The 22,697-nt window shown below is 45.1% G+C and overlaps 1 protein-coding gene across 1 annotated transcript; it reads right to left on the bottom strand.

Annotated features, from left to right (window-relative positions):
- Nucleotides 1-4,046: 4,046 nt before the first annotated feature.
- ptpn18 (protein tyrosine phosphatase non-receptor type 18) lies at nt 4,047-22,264 on the bottom strand. Its single transcript, XM_084575199.1, has 17 exons — nt 22,201-22,264; nt 22,053-22,132; nt 17,976-18,084; nt 17,236-17,312; nt 17,052-17,147; nt 16,249-16,287; nt 16,073-16,141; nt 15,928-15,990; nt 15,503-15,645; nt 15,297-15,363; nt 14,951-15,028; nt 11,688-11,768; nt 7,866-7,918; nt 7,059-7,181; nt 5,977-6,167; nt 5,805-5,888; nt 4,047-4,291 (listed from the first exon to the last, which is right to left on the bottom strand). The coding sequence occupies exons 2-17, from the start codon at nt 22,122-22,124 to the stop codon at nt 4,218-4,220; spliced, it is 1,419 nt and encodes a 472-aa protein (XP_084431325.1). The 5' UTR covers nt 22,125-22,132; nt 22,201-22,264; the 3' UTR covers nt 4,047-4,217.
- Nucleotides 22,265-22,697: the final 433 nt, after the last annotated feature.

Here is a 22,697-nt window from a genome sequence, read left to right as displayed (position 1 = left end):
ATGTAAACAATAGTTAGCCTAGCATGCTAACACTATGAACTACTTTATATGTAAACAATAGTTAGCCTAGCATGCAAACACCATGAACTACTTCATATGTAAACAATAGTTAGCCTAGCATGCTAACAATATGGACTACTTTATATATAAACAATAGTTAGCCTAGCATGCAAACACTACCGACTACTTTATATGTAAACAATAGTTAGCCTAGCATGCTAACACTATGAACTACTTTATATGTGAACAATAGTTAGTCTAGCATGCAAACACTACCGACTACTTTATATGTAAACAATAGTTAGCCTAGCATGCTAACACTATGAACTACTTTATATGTGAACAATAGTTAGTCTAGCATGCAAACACTATGGACTACTTTATATGTAAACAATAGTTAGCCTAGCATGCTAATACTATGGACTACTTTATATGTAAACAATAGTTAGCCTAGCATGCTAACACTATGAACATCTTGATAATCACCTGGAGCTGATGATCCTCTTAATGAATGACTTCCTGATCAAGACCAGAATGAGGCAGAATCACATTGTCATCATCTTCTGGGTCCAGGTGTCATGTTGTGTTGACCCTCAGAATGTGAACACATGCTGACAAGCTGACCTTTAATATACTAGTGCAGTGCCCATCGGAAGTATGTATTCCTATAGTGGGAGCCTACAGGTGCTGTGTATGAGGATTAGTGGAAATATTAGAGCGGAGAAAACCTATTTTACCGATATATTTTACATTTCTTATCCAAACAACGTCAAACTTAGCAGTGCACATCTTCGTGCCCGTAGCGAGACACCTGCCCAGTTTCAAATCAATCGGGCCAACGGTTCGCGACATATGCGTGCCACAGACAGACAGATGGACAGACACATACACACACACACACACAGATGCTTCTTGATTTATAGATAGATGGCGGAACTACATGCTAGTTTTCCTGCTGGAGAAGATATTGAGCCTATTAGGGTTACCAGGGCAAAATATAATTTCTCCTTGAGTTTGGTTTCTTCTAAAGCCGATTTGTAAACAGTGCTCAAGATTTGTGCGCATGCTCCGCCTCTTCCTCTCCGTTTTTGGTGAATTTTTGAAAGTGGCTGTTTTTGATGCCATGGCAACCGGAGTAGTGGAAATATTAGAGCGGAGAAAACCTATTTTACTGATATATTTTACTTTTCTTATCCAAACAACGTCAAACTTAGCAGTGCACATCTTCGTGCCCGTAGCGAGACACCTGCCCAGTTTCAAATCAATCGGGCCAACGGTTCGCGAGATATGCGTGCCACAGACAGACACACAGACGCTTCTTGATTTATAGATAGATTACAAGCTCTGTCTGTGGATTTCTGTGGTTGATACACACATGTTTCCATGGCTATCTTTGTGAGGGCATTCACTGACATAATGATTTACGTAACCTTCTAACCTTCTAACCCTCTAACCTTCTAACCTTCTAACCCTCTAACCTTCTAACCTTCTAACCTCTAACCTTCTAACCTTCTAACCCTCTAACCTCTAATCTTCTAACCTTCTAACCATCTGACCCCTAACCCTCTAACCCTCTAACCCTCTAACCCTCTAACCTTCTAACCCCTAACCTCTAACCTTCTAACCTTCTAACCCTCTAACCTTCTAACCTTCTAACCTTCTAACCTTCTAACCCTCTAACCTCTAACCTTCTAACCTTCTAACCCTCTAACCTTCTAACCTTCTAACCCTCTAACCTCCTAACCTTCTAACCCTCTGACCCCTAACCTTCTAACCTTCTAACCCTCTAACCTTCTAACCTTCTAACCCTCTGACCCCTAACCTTCTAACCTTCTAACCTTCTAACCCTCTGACCTCTAACCTTCTAACCCTCTAACCTTCTAACCCTCTAACCTTCTAACCTTCTAAACCTTTGACCCTCTAACCTTCTAACCCTCTAACCTCTAACCTTCTAACCTTCTAACCTTCTAACCCTCTAACCTCTAACCTTCTAACCCTCTAACCTTCTAACCCTCTAACCTCTAACCTTCTAACCCTCTGACCCCTAACTTCTAACCTTCTAACCTTCTAACCCTCTGACCCCTAACTTCTAACCTTCTAACCTTCTAACCCTCTGACCCCTAACTTCTAACCTTCTAACCCTCTGACCCCTAACTTCTAACCTTCTAACCTTCTAACCCTCTGACCCCTAACTTCTAACCTTCTAACCTTCTAACCTTCTAACCTTCTAACCCCTAACCCTCTAACCCCTAACCCTCTAACCTTCTAACCCTCTAACCTTCTAACCTTCTAACCCTCTAACCTTCTAACCTTCTAACCTTCTAACCCTCTAACCTCTAACCTTCTAACCTTCTAACCCTCTAACCTTCTAACCTTCTAACCCTCTAACCTCCTAACCTTCTAACCCTCTGACCCCTAACCCTCTAACCTCCTAACCTTCTAACCCTCTGACCCCTAACCTTCTAACCTTCTAACCTTCTAACCCTCTAACCTTCTAACCTTCTAACCCTCTGACCCCTAACCTTCTAACCTTCTAACCTTCTAACCCTCTGACCTCTAACCTTCTAACCCTCTAACCTTCTAACCCTCTAACCTTCTAACCTTCTAAACCTTTGACCCTCTAACCTTCTAACCCTCTAACCTCTAACCTTCTAACCTTCTAACCTTCTAACCCTCTAACCTCTAACCTTCTAACCCTCTAACCTTCTAACCCTCTAACCTCTAACCTTCTAACCCTCTGACCCCTAACTTCTAACCTTCTAACCTTCTAACCCTCTGACCCCTAACTTCTAACCTTCTAACCTTCTAACCCTCTGACCCCTAACTTCTAACCTTCTAACCCTCTGACCCCTAACTTCTAACCTTCTAACCTTCTAACCCTCTGACCCCTAACTTCTAACCTTCTAACCTTCTAACCTTCTAACCCCTAACCCTCTAACCCCTAACCCTCTAACCTTCTAACCCTCTAACCTTCTAACCTTCTAACCCCTAACCCCTAACCCTCTGACCCCTAACCTCTAACTGGCCTAAAACTCTAAAAAAAACTCTACAGTCCAGCTGCCTTTTTAAAACGCTTTTTTGGATCGACCATGACCTAGATGACTGAGAACCTTCACAGTCTTGAACAAAACAAACGGAGGGAAAGAAGTGAGGACCGGCCAATGTCTTCACTTTGCACAAATGTCCTCACTCTGATGGTGTAAAACTAAAAACAGGTCCTCAGAAAGATAGATACCTCTACAATAGTGCACACACACACACAGACACACACACACACAGTTGAAAGCTGCTTTTAGTTGGTTTGTGTTTCTAGTGTTTAGAAATGTCTGTCATTGAACTTCTTCTTCCTCCTCCTCCTTTCTTTTCTTCTGCTTCTCCTCCTCTCTCTTGCTGCGCTCCATGGTGTTGCTCTGCTGCCCCCTGCTGGCCAGAGGTGAAACTGTAGAACCCAAATTACCTGAAGGAACCAACATGGCAGCCAGAGGTCAGGTTAAAGTTTGGGAGGGTCACTGGCTGCAAAACATAATCAACATGTCTCCTGATAAATGAAGAAGAAGAAGAGAGGGAGGAAGAAGAAGACGATGCGAAGGAAGAGGAGAAGAAGGAGGAGGAGAAGAAGAAGGAGGAGTAGAAGAGGAAGTAGCTATGGGAAGTAGTGGTAGTAGTATCTCCTCCTCCATGCCCTCCTCCATTCCTGAATGTGTAGAGTCTTAGAAGATGACTAAGATGTCTCCACGTCTCCAACATTGCTGTCCACAAGAATTCCAGCTTAGTTCATCTTCTCAAACACTTGTTTCAACAGCTGGTTATTTTTCTACCTCCATCTATCCTGGTGCATCATGGGACATGTAGGCTCCACAGTCAACATCTATCAGCTGCTACATGAAGAAACTCAACGTTTTATTTTCTACCTTCATTTACCAAGAACTGTTTAACTTTAAATCCATTCACTGATCTTCACTGCATCAAAAATAAATATATTCAGCTTCTCACTGTCCAGAGAAAACTAATAATATCATCCAACAGGAAAACTTCAACCAGTTTATTTTATTTTTCAATTCATTTAACACATCAATGCTGAAAATAAAGGAATATAAAGAATTAGTTCATTATTAACTCACTGACCAGATTTCAGATTTATTTCTTATAAACTATAAAACTCATAAAGGTTCATGAAATAAATTAATGAACTTTAACAGCTGAACACAAACACAGATTCATCTCTCCAGTCGACTCCACTCGACCGGAGGGTTTCTGGGTCCTCTGGGCTTCTGGACACGACTGTTAAACCCTGAGGAAATAAAACAAATTCCTTCAGTTAGACAATGTCTGAGCATCATTTTAACTCCTCCTACACAACGAGCTCCTCCAATCAGCAGCCAGCATACATTAAAGATAAATAACTGGAAGCTGATTGGTTTTAGTCTGGTCAAAAAGAGTCATCTATTGAAGAATATTATGCTCAGTCATTAAGAGCTTCCTCCTTATTACTGTAGCTTTATCATCATCATCTTCATCAACTTCATCTTCATCTTGGCTGCCAGTTTGAAGTTGTAGTTCTCAGTCTGACCTGATGGTGTCAGTGTTGTAGTTCTGACTCCTGACGCTTCTTGTTAGCTGAGACACGAAGCGTCAGGAGTCAGACGTCTGTTCTTAATGTCAGCAGCTTCCATTTAAAGTCATGTTATAGCTTTCATTCATTCATTCATCTTCTGTAACCTCTTGTCCTGTGAAGGGTCATGGGGGTCTGCTGGAGCCTATCCCAGCTGTCATTGGTCTAGAGGGGGGGTCCACCCTGGACAGGTCTCCAGTCTATCCCAGCTGTCATTGGTCTAGAGGGGGGGGGGGGGGGGGGTCCACCCTGGACAGGTCTCCAGTCTATCCCAGCTGTCATTGGTCTAGAGGGGGGGTCCACCCTGGACAGGTCTCCAGTCCATCCCAGCTGTCATTGGTCTAGAGGGGGGGTCCACCCTGGACAGGTCTCCAGTCTATCCCAGCTGTCATTGGTCTAGAGGGGGGGGGGTCCACCCTGGACAGGTCTCCAGTCTATCCCAGCTGTCATTGGTCTAGAGGGGGGGGGGTCCACCCTGGACAGGTCTCCAGTCTATCCCAGCTGTCATTGGTCTAGAGGGGGGGGGGTCCACCCTGGACAGGTCTCCAGTCTATCACAGCTGTCATTGGTCTAGAGGGGGGGTCCACCCTGGACAGGTCTCCAGTCTATCACAGCTGTCATTGGTCTAGAGGGGGGGGTCCACCCTGGACAGGTCTCCAGTCTATCACAGGGCTAACACAGAGAGACACTCACACCTACGACCAATTTAGAATCACCAATGAACCTAACCAGCATGTCTTTGGACGGTGGGAGGAAGCTGGAGAACCTGGAGAGAACCCACGCAGACACAGGGAGAACATGCAGACTACACACAGAAAGGAACCAGTCAGCCTGGATTAGAACCTAGAACCTTCTGGCTGGGAGGCATCAGGTGTTATGGGTTGAAATGATCGAACAGGCAAAATACCTCCAACTCTAGACCTACTACTTTAAATTCCAGCTACACACACACACACACACACACACACACACACACACACGCACACACACATCTGTGTCCAGGTGAATTGTAAAGAAGAACCAGATCATCTAGTTCTTCCATTGTTCTTTAGGGAGATCTGACAAACTGTAAAACGTGGAGAGGAACCAGGTCTAGAAGAACCAGAACCTCCAGCTGAATGTGAGGACTTGTCATCAGGCACTAGAACTAAATGAGGCGCTGTCCCTTTAAGGAGTGGAAAGGTGTACTGACCGATGCCTCCAGGTGAACAGAAGCTGGTCAGATCTGAAGAGGAGAAATCTTCATAGTCGTTATCAGTCGGTGAAACCTGATCAGCTGAAAAACAAGAGCAGAGTCGACGTTGATTTAAATCCTCACTGAGTCTCCGCCCTCACCCCCCCACCCCCTCTTCCCCCATCCTTACCTGACACCAGGTGATAGCCTGGACTGTCCCCCGGCCCGTGGCTGCTTGGTACCGCCACGTCGTAGATGGGTGTGGCCGAGTGCGACAGGCTGAGCGGTTTAACTCGGGGTCTGACGGTGCTGTAGATCGGAGCTGCTGCCACTGCCGCCTTACTGGTGTCGTTGTCATAGTGATGGGAGGACGGCAGCGTCCTGAGGTGGAGTCAGCAGAAGAGGATTAATTCTGGACAGAACCTCTCTGACTGAGAGGAACCTTCCTCATCAGCTGATCATGCTACGTTGGCTTAGCTTGTCAGAAATGCTCTGGTTCTGGTTCTGGTTCAGTTCAATGTGTTTCTGAAAGTCACTGAAGGAATGAAGCTTCTTACTGACAGCTGATGAATCTGACTTCATTTATTGATTTATCAGGAGTGAGTTCCAGTTAAACTGTTCTCTACATGTTCCACTAGCTTCAAAGACCAGAACGAATCAGCTGAGACAGAAACAAAGAGCTTCCCCTGGGAGTCAGCTGTTAAAGGCTTTATGACCTGATACAGAAACTGTCAACACGTTAAAATGTTTAATAGTGATTAATCACATGATTCCACAGTTAACTCTGATGAATCTCATTTATTTCATCTGTTCTCAATGAACCTTAAAATATGTTTCTCAGGTTTTTAATCCTCTCATCAACATGGACTGAACTAATCAGCTTCTTATTATTCAACCTGTCCAACACAAAGACACTTCCTGTCTCAGTTCACGTCCACAGTAAATGTAGAGAACTGAGTTCTAGTAGAGAACCATCAGATCAACCTGTCCTTCTAAAGGTTCTCCATCCAGTTCTCTGCTGATTTGATCAGTTTAGTGTCTACAGGGCGTATTACTGCCCTCTACAGGGGCAACTAGTTACTACCACCACACTTTAGCTTCTGCTTTCTTTCCACAGCGTTACAGCTGCTTTCATCACTTCCTGCTTCGACAGACTAGGATCGAGGTTGTGATGTCAGAACGTGTTGGTGGCGTTGACATGTTTTTAACATGCTAACTTTGACATTCCTGGTAAAAGTCTCAGCGTAATTGGATGAGAAGTTATTTCTTTACCGGCTTCCACTGTTGGATCTGGGCGGGGCTACAGCAGAGTGGGTGGGGCCTGAGGAGGGTGAGGGGGTGTGTTTGGGTTTGTTGACCACAGCATATGTGTCGTTCATGTCAATCTGGGACAACCTGGAGACAGAAACAGAAATGTTAGCGGCTAACAGCAGCTACCTCCAGAGGAAACACTGAGAAGAGAAGACAGTTTGGTTTGGATGAAATAAACCACAGCAAATTCATCAGTTTGTTTCTGACAGATCCACAGTTTCCCTCTGCTAAGATGAGGCTAAGCTTAGCTGAGCTAAGTTAAGCTAAGCTAAGCTAAGCTAAGCTAAGCTGAGCTAAGATCACCACTTCCTGTCTCTGTCCTGAACCTCTGACAGGAACGGCATTGACTCATTAAGTCTCTGACGGTTTGATTCAATTCTCAGAAAGACAAACGAGAAAAGAAAGTCACAGCCGATGACACCAGAAAGAGGAAGTGCTCCTTTTACACTTCCTCTCTGCCAAAATAAAAGGCCTGCTGCATGGAGTCGTCACGTGAACCATGACTGTAATAAACAGAGTAGAAGAAGAAGAGGTCTCCTTTTTACCCTGTCCTTTCTTCTTCATCCTCCTCCTCCTTCTAACTGCTTGGTTTCCATGGTAACGTAGTAACATATAGGAATGGGGGATGAGAAAGTGTTAATTTAACACTTCAGGGTGAGCCATCTCATCTGTCCCCCCAGACACAGAGACAGAGACAGACAGAGACAGAGACAGGCAGAGAGAGAGACACAGAGACAGAGACAGAGACATGGACAGTGGGGTTAGTACCTGTCAATGGAGGAAGCAGCTGCTGTCGTCTTCTTCTTCTCTGGTTTTGTCGTCTGAAAAGAGAAAACAGTTCAGTTCAATGAGATCAAAATAAAAAACACTACAACCAGGGCCTGGACCAGAGCCTGGACCAGAGCCTGGACCAGAGCCTGGACCAGGGCCTGGACCAGAGCCTGGACCAGAGCCTGGACCAGAGCCTGGACCAGGGCCTGGACCAGAGCCTGGACCAAAGTCTGGACCAGAGCCTGGACCAGATCTAGAACCAGAGCCTCGTCAGGACATGATGCAGCAGAGAGCTGAGTTAGTGTGATGACAAGCCGAGTTACCTCCTCCTCCTGCTCCTGCTCCTGCTCCCCCTCCTGATTTAACCAGATTTACCTCCTCCTCTTGATTTAACCAGAGTTACCAACTTCTCCTCCTCTCTCCTCATTTAACCAGTTACCTCCTCCTCTCTCCTCATTTAACCAGAGTTACCTCCTCCTCTCTCCTCATTTAACCAGATTTACCAACTTCTCCTCCTCTCTCCTCTTGATTTAACCAGAGTTACCTCCTCCTCTCTCCTCTTGATTTAACCAGAGTTACCTCCTCCTCTCTCCTCTTGATTTAACCAGATTTACCTCCTCCTCTCTCCTCTTGATTTAACCAGATTTACCTCCTCCTCTCTCCTCTTGATTTAACCAGAGTTACCTCCTCCTCTCTCCTCATTTAACCAGAGTTACCTCCTCCTCTTGATTTAACCAGAGTTACCAACTTCTCCTCCTCTCTCCTCATTTAACCAGAGTTACCTCCTCCTCTCTCCTCATTTAACCAGAGTTACCTCCTCCTCTTGATTTAACCAGTTACTTCCTCCTCCTCTCTCCTCTTGATTTAACCAGAGTTACCTCCTCCTCTTGATTTAACCAGAGTAACCAACTTCTCCTCCTCTCTCCTCATTTAACCAGAGTTACCTCCTCCTCTCTCCTCATTTAACCAGAGTAACCAACTTCTCCTCCTCTCTCCTCATTTAACCAGAGTTACCTCCTCCTCTCTCCTCATTTAACCAGAGTTACCTCCTCCTCTCCCCTCTTGATTTAACCAGAGTTACCTCCTCCTCTCCTCCTCTCTACGTCTCTACCTCCTCAGACGTCTCAGAGACGTTAAGCTCCCTCTCAAGGTGCTCAGAAACTTTTACACCTGCACCATCGAGAGCATCTTGTGTGGGAGCATCACCACCTGGATGGGAAATTGTACCAGGTAGGACTTCCTGGCCCTCAAGAGGGTGGTCCGTTCAGCGGAGCGGCCCATCAGAACCCCCCTCCCCAACCTGCAGGACATTTACACCAAACGTTGCAGGTTAAGGGCCACAAAGATCCTGAAACAGCCCAGTCACCCCGGACACTCTCTCTTCTCTCTACTGCCATCAGGCCGGCGTCTCCGATGCCTGAGGACAAAGACTGAGAGGCTGAAGAAGAGTTTTAATCCCCATGCCATCCGCCTGCTCAACTCTGAGCCTTAACTGGACTTAAATATCACTGCACTTTATTCATGTAGCTGCTTAATATTTAATACTGTAAATTTATGTACATATACAACTACCCCCCCCCCCCCCCCCCCACCTCCCAAGTTTACCAGTCTATATTTTTATTCAGTCTATATTTTTATTTTTATTCTAATTTTTTTATATTCTATTTCTCTATCGGTGTACATTACACTTATATCGCTTACCTTGTGTGCAACTACTGTTTACTGTAGTACTTATATATTTTTTTACTACTGGCAGCAGGTACAACAGTACATTTCACTGTGCATTGTACTATGTATAACTGTGCATGTGACAAATAAAACCTATCTATCTATCTATCTATCTATCCCCTCTTGATTTAACCAGAGTGACCTCCTCCTCTCTCCTCATTTAACCAGAGTTACCAACTTCTCCTCCTCTCTCCTCTTGATTTAACCAGTTACCTCCTCCTCTCTCCTCATTTAACCAGAGTTACCTCCTCCTCTCCCCTCTTGATTTAACCAGAGTTACCTCCTCCTCTCTCCTCTTGATTTAACCAGAGTTACCTCCTCCTCTCCCCTCTTGATTTAACCAGAGTTACCTCCTCCTCTCTCCTCTTGATTTAACCAGAGTGACCAACTTCTCCTCCTCTCTCCTCTTGATTTAACCAGAGTTTCCAACTTCTCCTCCTGTCTCCTCTTGATTTAACCAGAGTTACCTCCTCTCTCCTCTTGATTTAACCAGAGTTACCAACTTCTCCTCCTCTCTCCTCTTGATTTAACCAGAGTTACTTCCTCCTCTCTCCTCTTGATTTAACCAGAGTGACCAACTTCTCCTCCTCTCTCCTCTTGATTTAACCAGAGTTACCTCCTCTCTCCTCTTGATTTAACCAGAGTTACCAACTTCTCCTCCTCTCACCTCATTTAACCAGAGTTACCTCCTCCTCTCTCCTCATTTAACCAGAGTTACCTCCTCCTCTCCCCTCTTGATTTAACCAGAGTTACTTCCTCCTCTCTCCTCTTGATTTAACCAGAGTTACCTCCTCTCTCCTCTTGATTTAACCAGAGTTACCAACTTCTCCTCCTGTCTCCTCTTGATTTAACCAGAGTTACCAACTTCTCCTCCTCTCTCCTCATTTAACCAGAGTTACCTCCTCCTCTCTCCTCTTGATTTAACCAGAGTTACTTCCTCCTCTCTCCTCTTGATTTAACCAGAGTTACCTCCTCCTCTCTCCTCTTGATTTAACCAGAGTTACCAACTTCTCCTCCTCTCACCTCATTTAACCAGAGTTACCTCCTCCTCTCTCCTCATTTAACCAGAGTTACCAACTTCTCCTCCTCTCTCCTCTTGATTTAACCAGAGTTACCTCCTCCTCTCTCCTCTTGATTTAACCAGAGTTACCTCCTCCTCTTGATTTAACCAGTTACCTTCTCTCCTCTTGATTTAACCAGAGTTATCTCCTCCTCTCCCCTCTTGATTTAACCAGAGTGACCAACTTCTCCTCCTCTCTCCTCTTGATTTAACCAGAGTTACCAACTTCTCCTCCTCTCTCCTCTTGATTTAACCAGAGTTACCTCCTCTCTCCTCTTGATTTAACCAGAGTTACCAACTTCTCCTCCTCTCTCCTCTTGATTTAACCAGAGTTACCTCCTCTCTCCTCTTGATTTAACCAGAGTTACCAACTTCTCCTCCTGTCTCCTCTTGATTTAACCAGAGTTACCAACTTCTCCTCCTCTCTCCTCTTGATTTAACCAGAGTTACCTCCTCTCTCCTCTTGATTTAACCAGAGTTACCAACTTCTCCTCCTCTCTCCTCTTGATTTAACCAGAGTTACCTCCTCTCTTCTCTTGATTTAACCAGAGTTACCAACTTCTCCTCCTCTCACCTCATTTAACCAGAGTTACCTCCTCCTCTCTCCTCATTTAACCAGAGTTACCTCCTCCTCTCCCCTCTTGATTTAACCAGAGTTACTTCCTCCTCTCTCCTCTTGATTTAACCAGAGTTACCTCCTCTCTCCTCTTGATTTAACCAGAGTTACCAACTTCTCCTCCTCTCTCCTCATTTAACCAGATTTACCTCCCCCTCTCTCCTCATTTAATCCAGGTCTCCTCCTCCTCCTCATTTCACCTCCTCTATTCATAATAAAGAGTCGTAGACTCACCGCTCAGCGTTCGTCCTCCATCTGTCCTCTTTCAGCTCTGAAACGTTTCCTGCTGTTAAATGTCTCTGCGTTTTAATTTACATACAGGAAGTCACTACTTCCTCTATCTGCAGCTGCTCTCCTCTACTTCCTCCTCCCTCCATCAACAAGTCATGTGACCTCATGTGACCTTCCTGTTTACCTGAGACAGGTGACGATCAGACGGCTGCAGGAAGTGCTCCAACATCCAGGAAACGGCCGTGTAGATGAAATGATACTGGTCCTGATCAGAAAGATAGAGATAGGGGCGAAGACAGACAGAGAGACAGAAAGAGAGACAGAGACCGAGACAGAGACAGAGATACAGATATAGGGACGGAGACAGAGAGGGAGACAGAGAGAGAAACAGAGTCTCTTTCTTTGAATCTACAGCAACTTAAAAACATAGTTATGAATTTAAACGTTTCTATTATGAGTGAAATGCAGAACCAGGAACCGGACTAAAACCAGGACTAAACCGAGAACCACAACGAGAACTACAAACAGGACTAGAACCAGGACTACACCTAGAACCACAACTAGAACTACAACCAGGACTAGAACCAGGACTACACCTAGAACCACAACTAGAACTACAACCAGGACTAGAACCAGGACTACACCTAGAACCACAACCAGTAGCGGTTTTAGGCATGGGCGAACCGGGCAGCCGCCCGGGGCGGCATTTTTTCATGACACAAGGGGGGCGGCACGAGCACTTGGAAAAAAATTAAATAAACAAATAAATCTGCGCCGCTACATGGTTTTCTATTATCTGTCATATCTGTGTAGGGAATTGGCAAATTGGCGCCCCCTGCAGCTGCAGGCGCCCCTGTTGCTGAGATGGTGCCGTGCACAGAAGCTGTGCGTGAGAAATAGAAAGGGGAGGGGGGGCGCGGGGGACAGTTCACCTCTGGGTCTATCCCAAATTGAACGGACGGGGTGGGGGGGGGGTCCACTGTATAAAAGTTAGTAACACCTTCACTTTCTTCCATGTAACGCACATTTCATTCATAATATAATAAATACAGGCCTATAATTCATGCACGTTTTGGTTTTTATGAATTGTGTGAAATGGCCAAATAAAAATAGGTAATTATGTGGTGACCAAGGTGAATTGGTTTAGTCTTGACTTCTGGTCGTGAGTGACAGCGTTGGAGGATAGGAAATCTGTTGATTGTCGAGTGTCAAATAAACGCAGAGATGGACAGAAAAAGGAAAGATAAAGGTCTGTTCTCTCTGTATGATTACAGTATCATATGTCATGAATGAAGGGCTAATGTTAACTGGTGCTATACGTTTGTTAGACTTTTTGCTATGATGCTTGCAATGCTTATACAACAGTAATTCGTCTTAACAAACACCAGATCTAATTTCACCATAAGATTGTGCTTTGCAACAAAACTGTTACAAGTTCAGTTATTATTTATTTCCATCACGTTGGGTCCTGTAATTAGCCAACGAAATTTTCATATCTGTAGGTAATTACAAAGATGAACATTTACCATTTGCTACAACTCTATTTTGTGTCAAAACATAGTTTAACCAACCAAAAGTGTGCCAAGCATAGAATTGGAGGCAGTAACCAAGGAGCTTATTGTTCCTCCCTGAAAGATAGATTAATATAGCGTCTAATGACAGACACTTTGAGTGTAAGGACATGGTTATTTAAATTAGCAATTCATGGATGCTCTTTTCTTTAAGTGCGCGCGTGCCGAGGGGGGGGGGGGGGGGGGGGTCGGAGGTGGTCTCGCCCGGGGCGCAATTCAATGTAGAACCGCCACTGACCACAACTAGAACTACAACCAGGACTAGAACCAGGACTACACCTAGAACCACAACTACAACTACAACCAGGACTAGAACCAGAACGAGAACCAGGACTACACCTAGGACCACAACTAGAAATAGAACCAGGACTAGAACCAGGACTACACCTAGGACTACGACTAGAACTACAACCAGGACTAGAACCAGGACTAGAACCAAGACTACACCTAGAACCACAACTTGACCTACAACCATGACCAGGACCAGGACTAGAACTAGGACTAGGACTAGAACTAGGACTAGGACTAGGACTAGAACTAGGACTAGGACTAGGACTAGAACCAGGACCAGGACTAAAACCAGGACTAGAACCAGGACAACACCTAGGACCACAACTAGAACTACAACCAGGACCAGGACTGAAACCAGGACTACACCTAGAACCACAACTAGAACTAGAACCAGGACTAGAACCAAGACTACACCTAGAACCACAACTTGACCTACGACCAGGACGAGGAACAGCACCAGGACTAGAAGCAGGACCAGGACTAAAACCAGGACTACACCCAGAACCACAACTCGAACTAGAACCAGGACTACGCCTAGAACCACAACTAGAACTACAACCAGGACCAGGACTAGAACCAGGACTACACCTAGAACCACAACTAGAACTACAACCAGGACTAGACCAGGACTACACCTAGAACCACAACTAGAACTACAACCAGGACTAGACCAGGACTACACCTAGAACCACAACTAGAACTACAACCAGGGCCAGCACTAGAACCAGGACCAGGACTAGAACCACAACTAGAACTGGAACCAGGACTAGAACCGGAACCAGGACTAGAACCAGGACCAGGAATAGAACCAGGACAAGAACTAGAACCAGGACCAGGACTAGAGTCACAACTAGAACCAGGACCAGGACCGGAACAGGTACCAGAACCGGAACCGAAATCACAACTAGAACAGGACCAGAACCAAAACCAGACCTGGACTAGAACCAGAACCAGAACCAGAACCAGAACCAGGGCCAGAACCAGGATCAGGGCCAGGATCAGGGCCAGGGCCAGGGCCAGACCCAGAAGCAGAAGCAGAACTAGGATCTAGACTAGAACCAGGACCAGGACTAGAACCAGAACCAGAACCACAACCAAGACTAGAACCAGGACTAAAACCAAGACCAGAACCAGGACTTGAACCAGGGCCATAACCAGAAGCAGAACCAGGACTATAAACAGAAACAGAACCAGAACCAGGACTAGGACCAGAGCCAGGACCACAACCACAACCAGGACCAGGACCAGGACCAGGGCCAGAAGCAGGACCTAGACTAGAACCAGAACCAGGACCAGGTCCAGGTCCAGGTCCAGGACTAGGACCAGAATCACAACCAGGACTAGAACCAGGACCACAACCAGGACTAGAACCAGGACCAGAACCAGAACCAGGACTTGAACCAGAACCAGGACTACACCTAGAACCACAACTAGAACTAGAACTAGAGCCAGGACCAGAACCAGAACCAGGACCAGAACCAGAACCAGGACTTGAACCAGAACCAGGACTACACCTAGAACCACAACTAGAACCAGAACCAGAACTAGAACTAGAACTAGAACCAGGACCAGAACCAGGACCTACCTTGGTCTGGACTGCTGACGGTCTCTGTCTCCTGAGCTCCAGGACGATGTTCATGATGCTCAAGTCTGACGTGATTCTCTGCAACGAAGGACAAAAACAACGTCAGAGTCATACGCCATCGTCCTCTGACACGCTTCAGGACGTCTGTCCTCTTCAGGACGCCTGTCCTCTTCAGGACGTCTTTTTTGTCAGAACGTAGTTTCAGATGTTCCTAAATGTCCTGATCACTTTGTTAATTAATTAATTAATAGTTAAATATTAATTGTTAATGAACCAGAGGTTTATTTAAAGCGTGTTCATGGAGGATGAGAGAACATGGCGACATGTGGTTGTCATCATGTGTTACCTTGGTAACCAGCAGGTCATGGATGTAGTCGAGGGCAACGATGACTCCGGTCCTCCCACAGCCTGCACTGAAACACACACAATAACACAATAACACATACAGTACAACACACACAGAACAGATGCAGCATCCATGTTTAACTACTGCCTCCTTCGCTGTGTGTGTGTGTGTGTGTGTGTGTGTGTGTGTGTATTGTTGTGTGTTACCTGCAGTGAACCACCAGAGGGGAGGAGTCAACTCGTCGACTAATTCTGACTCGTTCCAGAAAATCCAAGATTCCTGAGGTCTCATAAGGAACGTCATGATCAGGCCACGACAAGAACTGGAACTGGACCAGAGAACGAGACTCCTGCAGGAGGAAGAGGAGGAGCAGGAGGAGCAGGAGGAGGAGGAGGAGGAGCAGGAGGAGCAGGAGGAGGAGGAGGAGAGGAGGAGCAGGAGGAGGAGGAGGAGGAGAGGAGGGGAGGAGGAGCAGGAGGAGGAGGAGGAGCAGGAGGAGCAGGAGGAGGAGGAGGAGAGGAGGGGAGGAGGAGCAGGAGGAGGAGGAGAAGAAGATGTAGAAGAGGAACAGAGAGTTTAGAATCAGGTGAACATAAATTAGTTTTTTTTTCTTTGTGTGTTTCAGCTCCACCTGCTGGAAGGAGACGGTCAGAGCTCTGATCACTGTGTCTTCATTAGGACGTGTCTCCCCCTGCTGGAGACACACAGAACAACAGCTTCAGATGGACATCACTGATCACAGTTCTCACTGTTGTTAAAGTTCTCAGAGTTCTTACGCTGCTGACGGAGAACGGACCAAAGGAAACAGTCTGATGTTCTGCAGCCCAGTAACACTCACACTTCCTCTGAACATTAAAGACGAAACATGTGAATAATAACAATAAACATTTAATAATAATAATAATAATAAGAACAAATATTTAACAGGAATAAAACGACGACAGACTTTTACCTTCCCCATCTCTATCTCTCTGCAGGCCATGACTATCACCTGGAACACAGTCAGATGTTAATTTTTATTATTAATAATAAAATCATTGAAGGAGAATAACCAAAGATTTATTAAAAGGTTTAACCCCAAGCCTAACTTTAAGAGTTAAAATGAACATTTCACTTGTTCCTGCTTTCAAAAGAAAATTTAATTAATGTTTAAATAGTCTGATCTTTAACGAAGAGAAATATTGAAATCAAAGTAGAGCAAATGTTTAAAATGAATGTCTAATTCCTGGTTGTGTGACATGAATGTGCGGCTCTGACTAATTCCTGGTTGTGTGACATGAATGTGCGGCTCTGACTAATTCCTGGTTGTGTGACATGACTGCGCGGCTCTGACTAATTCCTGGTTGTGTGACATGAATGTGTGGCTCTGTATGTCATTTTATTGATGTGTGAAAAAACACACATTGTGCCACATTGTGTTGTGGTTATTACAAAGCCAGTGCTATTTTTACGATGTGTTCTTGTTTGAAGTACATGTTGATTCAAACAGCATCTTGTGTGGTTTTCTTTGTGGTTTGAGGGTTATTAATTGACTCCCAGTATTTTCAAAATGAAATCAACTATAAAAGATTTCTATGTTGAGTTATAGTTAACACTTTCCATAGTTAACTTTTTACACTACACACTAGTGTTGATGTGTGTTAAATTTCAACTATTGAGAGTGTTGTTCCAACTCTGTCACAGTGTTATTGTAACTCGATCACAGTGGACCAATATAGACACTTGTCTTGTGAATTTGCTGTGTGGCCGTGTGACCTTGACGTGGTGCTGCCAGATCATCCTCCAGAAATCAGTCACTGTGGAGCTGAGGGGTCCTTGACAGGCAATGTAGCAGCAGTCTGCTGTCGCACCCTGCAGGACAAACAGCAGCGTTACACTCACAGAGCTGAGAGACTGTGTCTAAATGGACGTGGAGGAAGACGAGGATGAAGGACGCCACCTGGATGAAGCTGGCGTTGATGTAATCAGAGTCAGAGTCTGAGGTCGACAGAGACAGCACCACCCGAGTCTGGTCATCTACAAACACACGAGTTATTAGCAACACCTGATCACCTGGTCACTCGTCTCATCAGCCAATCAGATGACAGCAAAGTCAGAGAGCCTCTCAGTTACTTCCTGTTTCTGTCTCAGCAACGGAGAACAGGAAGCAGCAGGTCAAACATTTACAGATACGTTAGGGTTAGACTGAACCCTGAGAGACACAGAGACAGAGACAGAGAGACAGAGAGACAGAGACAGAGACAGAGACACAGAGAGAGAGAGAGACGGAGAGAGACAGAGAGAGACAGAGAGACAGAGACAGAGAGAGAGACGGAGAGAGACAGAGAGAGACAGAGAGACAGAGAGACAGAGACAGAGACACAGAGAGAGACAGAGAGAGACAGAGAGACAGAGAGACAGAGACAGAGACAGAGAGACAGAGAGACAGAGACAGAGACAGAGAGAGAGAGAGAGAGAGACGGAGAGAGACAGAGAGACAGAGAGAGACAGAGAGACAGAGACAGAGACAGAGAGACAGAGAGACAGAGACAGAGACACAGAGAGAGAGAGAGACGGAGAGAGACAGAGAGAGACAGAGAGACAGAGAGACAGAGACAGAGAGACAGAGAGACAGAGACAGAGAGAGACAGAGAGAGACAGAGAGACAGACACTGAAGGAGAAGACACCCAGAGACGTACAGGGCAGGATGTCTTTATATCGGTTCTTCTTGATGTTTTCCTTCAGAGCTCCGGCCTCAGTCGTCAAACCCAGATCTCTCTTTAACGTTAGCGTCTGTGAACGCACCACCTGTTAAAACAAAACACTTTATTAGATTTAGACGTGTAAACATCATGAACATGTTCATTAGCTGGCTAGCATCTCTTTTATGTCCGTGACAGATTCAGACTCAGTGAAGACGCTGCTGCCTCAGAAACAAAACCCACTTCCTCATTTCACTCTGACTCCCCCAGAGAAACCCTGAGTCCAGAGTCAGAGTCAGAGAAACCACAACACACTGAGCGTGCTCAGAACGACAGCATGTCTCCATGGTTACACGCCAGAACCACAGCATGTCCCCATGGTTACAGGTCAGAACAACAGCATGTCCCCATGGGTACACGCCAGAACCACAGCATGTCTCCATGGTTACAGGTCAGAACAACAGCATGTCCCCATGGTTACACGCCAGAACCACAGCATGTCTCCATGGTTACACGCCAGAACCACAGCATGTCTCCATGGTTGATTGTAGGAGTGTCTTTCTGTGGACGACCGGTTTCAGGAGCAACGACAACAAGGAAGCTGGAGACCTGAGAGGAGGATGAGGAAGTAGGAAGAGCCCCGAGAGAAGAACCGAGGAACAGAAACATGAAGCAGCTCCAACGTTCTGATCAAAACAACAGAATAAAGGCAACACGACAACATAACGGGAAATGATGAAGACATCAGAGACACGCAGAGGGAGACGTAGGAGACAGGAGGAGACAGGAGGAGACAGGAGGACTGATGTTAAACTGACAGAGAAGCCTCCTGACTGAGGAGCTGTGGACTAGTGGGTAGAGACGTCACAGGTTCAAACCCAAACATGGAGGTGGTTCACTGCTCTGAGCGTTCACACTGCTGCTCCACTGATGTGAGAGTCAGAGTCACTGTGAACTCTTCCTCCTCAGAAACTGATCCTCATGAACTCTTCCTCCTCAGAAACTGATCCTCATGAACTCTTCCTCCTCAGAAACTGATCCTCATGAACTCTTCCTCCTCAGAAACTGATCCTCATGAACTCTTCCTCCTCAGAAACTGATCCTCATGAACTCATTCATTCATTCATCTTCTATACCCGGTTATTCCCGTTAAGGGTCGCGGGGATCTGCTGGAGCCTATCCCAGTTGTCATTGGGCGAAAGGCAGGAGGTACACCCTGGACAGGTCGCCAGTCCATCGCAGGGCTCCTTATGAACTCTTCCTCCTCAGAAACTGATCCTCATGAACTCTTCCTCCTCAGAAACTGATCCTCATGAACTCTTCTTCCTCAAAAACTGATCCTCATGAACTCTTCTTCCTCAAAAACTGATCCTCATGAACTCTTCTTCCTCAAAAACCGATCCTCACGAACTCTTCCTCCTCAGAAACCGATCCTCACGAACTCTTCCTCCTCAGAAACCGATCCTCACGAACTCTTCCTCCTCAGAAACCGATCCTCACGAACTCTTCCTCCTCAGAAACCGATCCTCACGAACTCTTCCTCCTCAGAAACCGATCCTCACGAACTCTTCCTCCTCAGAAACCGATCCTCACGAACTCTTCCTCCTCAGAAACCGATCCTCACGAACTCTTCCTCCTCAGAAACCGATCCTCACGAACTCTTCCTCCTCAGAAACCGATCCTCACGAACTCTTCCTCCTCAGAAATCGATCATCACGAACTCTTCCTCCTCAGAAACCGATCCTCATGAACTCTTCCTCCTCAGAAACCGATCCTCACGAACTCTTCCTCCTCAGAAACCGATCCTCACGAACTCTTCCTCCTCAGAAACCGATCCTCACGAACTCTTCCTCCTCAGAAACCGATCCTCACGAACTCTTCCTCCTCAGAAACCGATCCTCACGAACTCTTCCTCCTCAGAAACCGATCCTCACGAACTCTTCCTCCTCAGAAACTGATCCTCATGAACTCTTCCTCCTCAGAAACCGATCATCATGAACTCTTCCTCCTCAGAAACTGATCCTCATGAACTCTTCCTCCTCAGAAACTGATCCTCATGAACTCTTCCTCCTCAGAAACTGATCATCATGAACTCTTCCTCCTCAGAAATCGATCATCATGAACTCTTCCTCCTTAGAAATCGATCATCATGAACTCTTCCTCCTCAGAAATCGATCATCATGAACTCTTCCTCCTCAGAAATCGATCATCATGAACTCTTCCTCCTCAGAAACTGATCATCATGAACTCTTCCTCCTCAGAAACTGATCCCCAGTCAGATTCATTGTGAACGAGTCCAGATGAATAAACGGACTCTGCTTCAAACCAGAATGATGTTCAGGTCTAATGAGGTGATGACCTGAGGATTTCTGATCTTATTAGAGGCGATGTTAGAGCTCATGGTGAAGGTGTTTTGGGTTTTGTGGTGAGATGTAAACGTCAGACTCGGCCTCTCAGCTCAGTTCTTCCTGTTTCTAATTTCTCTTTGACCACAATTTGTTTTTGGCTCAGTCTTTATGTAAGTTTCAGGTCTGTGTCACACACTCACATCAGAGAATAATGAACAAACAACCTGCAGACAGTGACAGAAAACAGACGTCCACATGAAGATAAAACAGACACGCGAAGATAAAACACGTGAAGATAAGACTCGTGAAGATAAGACATGTGAAGATAAGACTCGTGAAGATAAGACATGTGAAGATAAGACTCGTGAAGATAAGACATGTGAAGATAAGACTCGTGAAGATAAGACATGTGAAGATAAGACATGTGAAGATAAGACATGTGAAGATAAGACATGTGAAGATAAGACATGTGAAGATTAGACATGCGAAGATTAGACATGCGAAGATTAGACTTGTGAAGATAAGACATGTGAAGATAAGACTTGTGAAGATAAGACTCGTGAAGATAAGACATGTGAAGATAAGACATGTGAAGATAAGACATGTGAAGATAAGACTTGTGAAGATAAGACATGTGAAGATAAGACATGTGAAGATAAGACTTGTGAAGATAAGACATGTGAAGATAAGACTTGTGAAGATAAGACATGTGAAGATTAGACATGTGAAGATAAGACATGTGAAGATAAGACTTGTGAAGATAAGACATGTGAAGATAAGACTCGTGAAGATAAGACTCGTGAAGATAAGACTTGTGAAGATAAGACTTGTTAAGATAAAAGACCAGGGGACGTCAAACAGGGACGGGCCTCTGAGACACAGGTTTAAAGTTGTAATATGAGACGATTCTATGAACATCCTGGTCACATGACTCTTCATCAGGATGTTTATCAGATGATTAATTCATAATAATTAAACCAATTAATCTTTTATTCCGAATCACGTTTTCTTCTGAGCTCATCGTCTCGTTTTCATGTTTTAATTTTTCAGGACGTGAACTCAGATTGTTTCCTCCTCAACCAGAAGTCTGATGTTTTTAAATATTAAAATCAGACCAGATGAAGAAGTGAACTACACAGCTCATGAACTAAAGTCACGATGAAGACAGATTCAGATTCAGACGTTTGTGATGAACTTAATATTATTTAAATGTAGAAGAAGAATGAGAATTCCGTGCCGCTGTAGACGTCATCTTGATGCTCTGAACTCAGGACATTCAAACAAACTCATAAATTGAGGTTTTATTTATTTATTTATTATTCATTCATTCATTCATCATTTCAGTCTCCGCCACTAAAACTTTTTTCATCAATCATTAAACCAGATCTAGATCCTTGGTTTGGTTTCTGTTCCCAGTGACAGTGAACTATGTCCAGAGTCACCTGAGCCGACAGTGACCAGGCGAAGCGACTAAAGTCCTGCTTTGAATATGCAGATGAGACAGATATCACCGCTGCAGGTTTCCAGGAAAGTAAAAAACTTGTCAGAGAAATAAAAGAAGCTGTAGCTAAAGAAATGTGGACGTTGCGTCAACATGTAGCGCCCAGAACAAACCACCTCCACCCTCAGACTTACTCAAGCTCCTCTCAACTTCTCCTCATGACTTTTAAAGCGAACACGAAGAGCTGCTTGTTGAAAAGATGTTAAAACTAAACATGAAACTCACGCTGTACTCCTGATCCACGGTCCCGGGATCCACAGTCTTCACGGTGGACAGCAGCGAGGACAGTAGCTCCATGTCTGAATCTGAAATCAACTGTGTTAATGTCTCAGTTCTGCCTGAGTTAATAATCACCAGCCTCTCTCTCTCTAACCTGGACAACCAGGAAGTCTGAATGAAATGACTCTCTGAGAGGTTTCCTTCCTGAACCAAACCACTGGGTGTCTGTAGAGAGAGACGCGCTAGACAAAGACCTTTACACCTGTGGATCTGAGTCAGTCACATGATCTCTACCTGAAACTGGACACAGCTGCAGTAAAGACCTGAGGAAGGAGGATGTAGGAGGAGGTGGAGGAGGCGTGTAAGGATGTGGAGCTCAGGTTAAACAGAGAGTCAGTGAAGACAGGAAGGAGTCATGAGTTTGATTCAAACTTCAAACAGGATCTGGTTTAAACATCCTGTAGGAGACTCTTCAGTGAGGCTCCTTATTGTTCTGGTTAATTAGCAGCATGTCTGACTGATCATTAGATACAACCAGAGCTCTGAGGAGGAAGTAGTCTGAGCCTGCACTAAAGTTAAAGTACTGTAAATACCTCATTTATTATTCTCATCATGGGTTCATCACCTGATCATTATATAAATCCTCCTCAT

This window comes from Chelon labrosus (genome assembly GCF_963514085.1).
Source record: "Chelon labrosus genome assembly, contig: SCAFFOLD_67, whole genome shotgun sequence".
Taxonomy (NCBI): Eukaryota; Metazoa; Chordata; class Actinopteri; order Mugiliformes; family Mugilidae; genus Chelon; species Chelon labrosus.
Note: the sequence above shows the minus strand (reverse complement) of the source record. Positions and strands in the feature narration are given on the sequence as shown.

Bases quoted from the DNA above. Each gene is read 5' to 3' on its own strand.
- ptpn18 (XM_084575199.1), bottom strand. From the start codon at position 22,124: ATGGAGCTACTGTCCTCGCTGCTGTCCACCGTGAAGACTGTGGATCCC. The intron at 11,769-14,950 runs GTAGGTCCTGGT...CTTTCTGATCAG, and splicing joins CGTCAGCAGTCCAGACCAAG to GACCAGTATCATTTCATCTA. The intron at 6,168-7,058 runs GTAAAGAAATAA...ACTCCACCTCAG, and splicing joins AGATCCAACAGTGGAAGCCG to GACGCTGCCGTCCTCCCATC.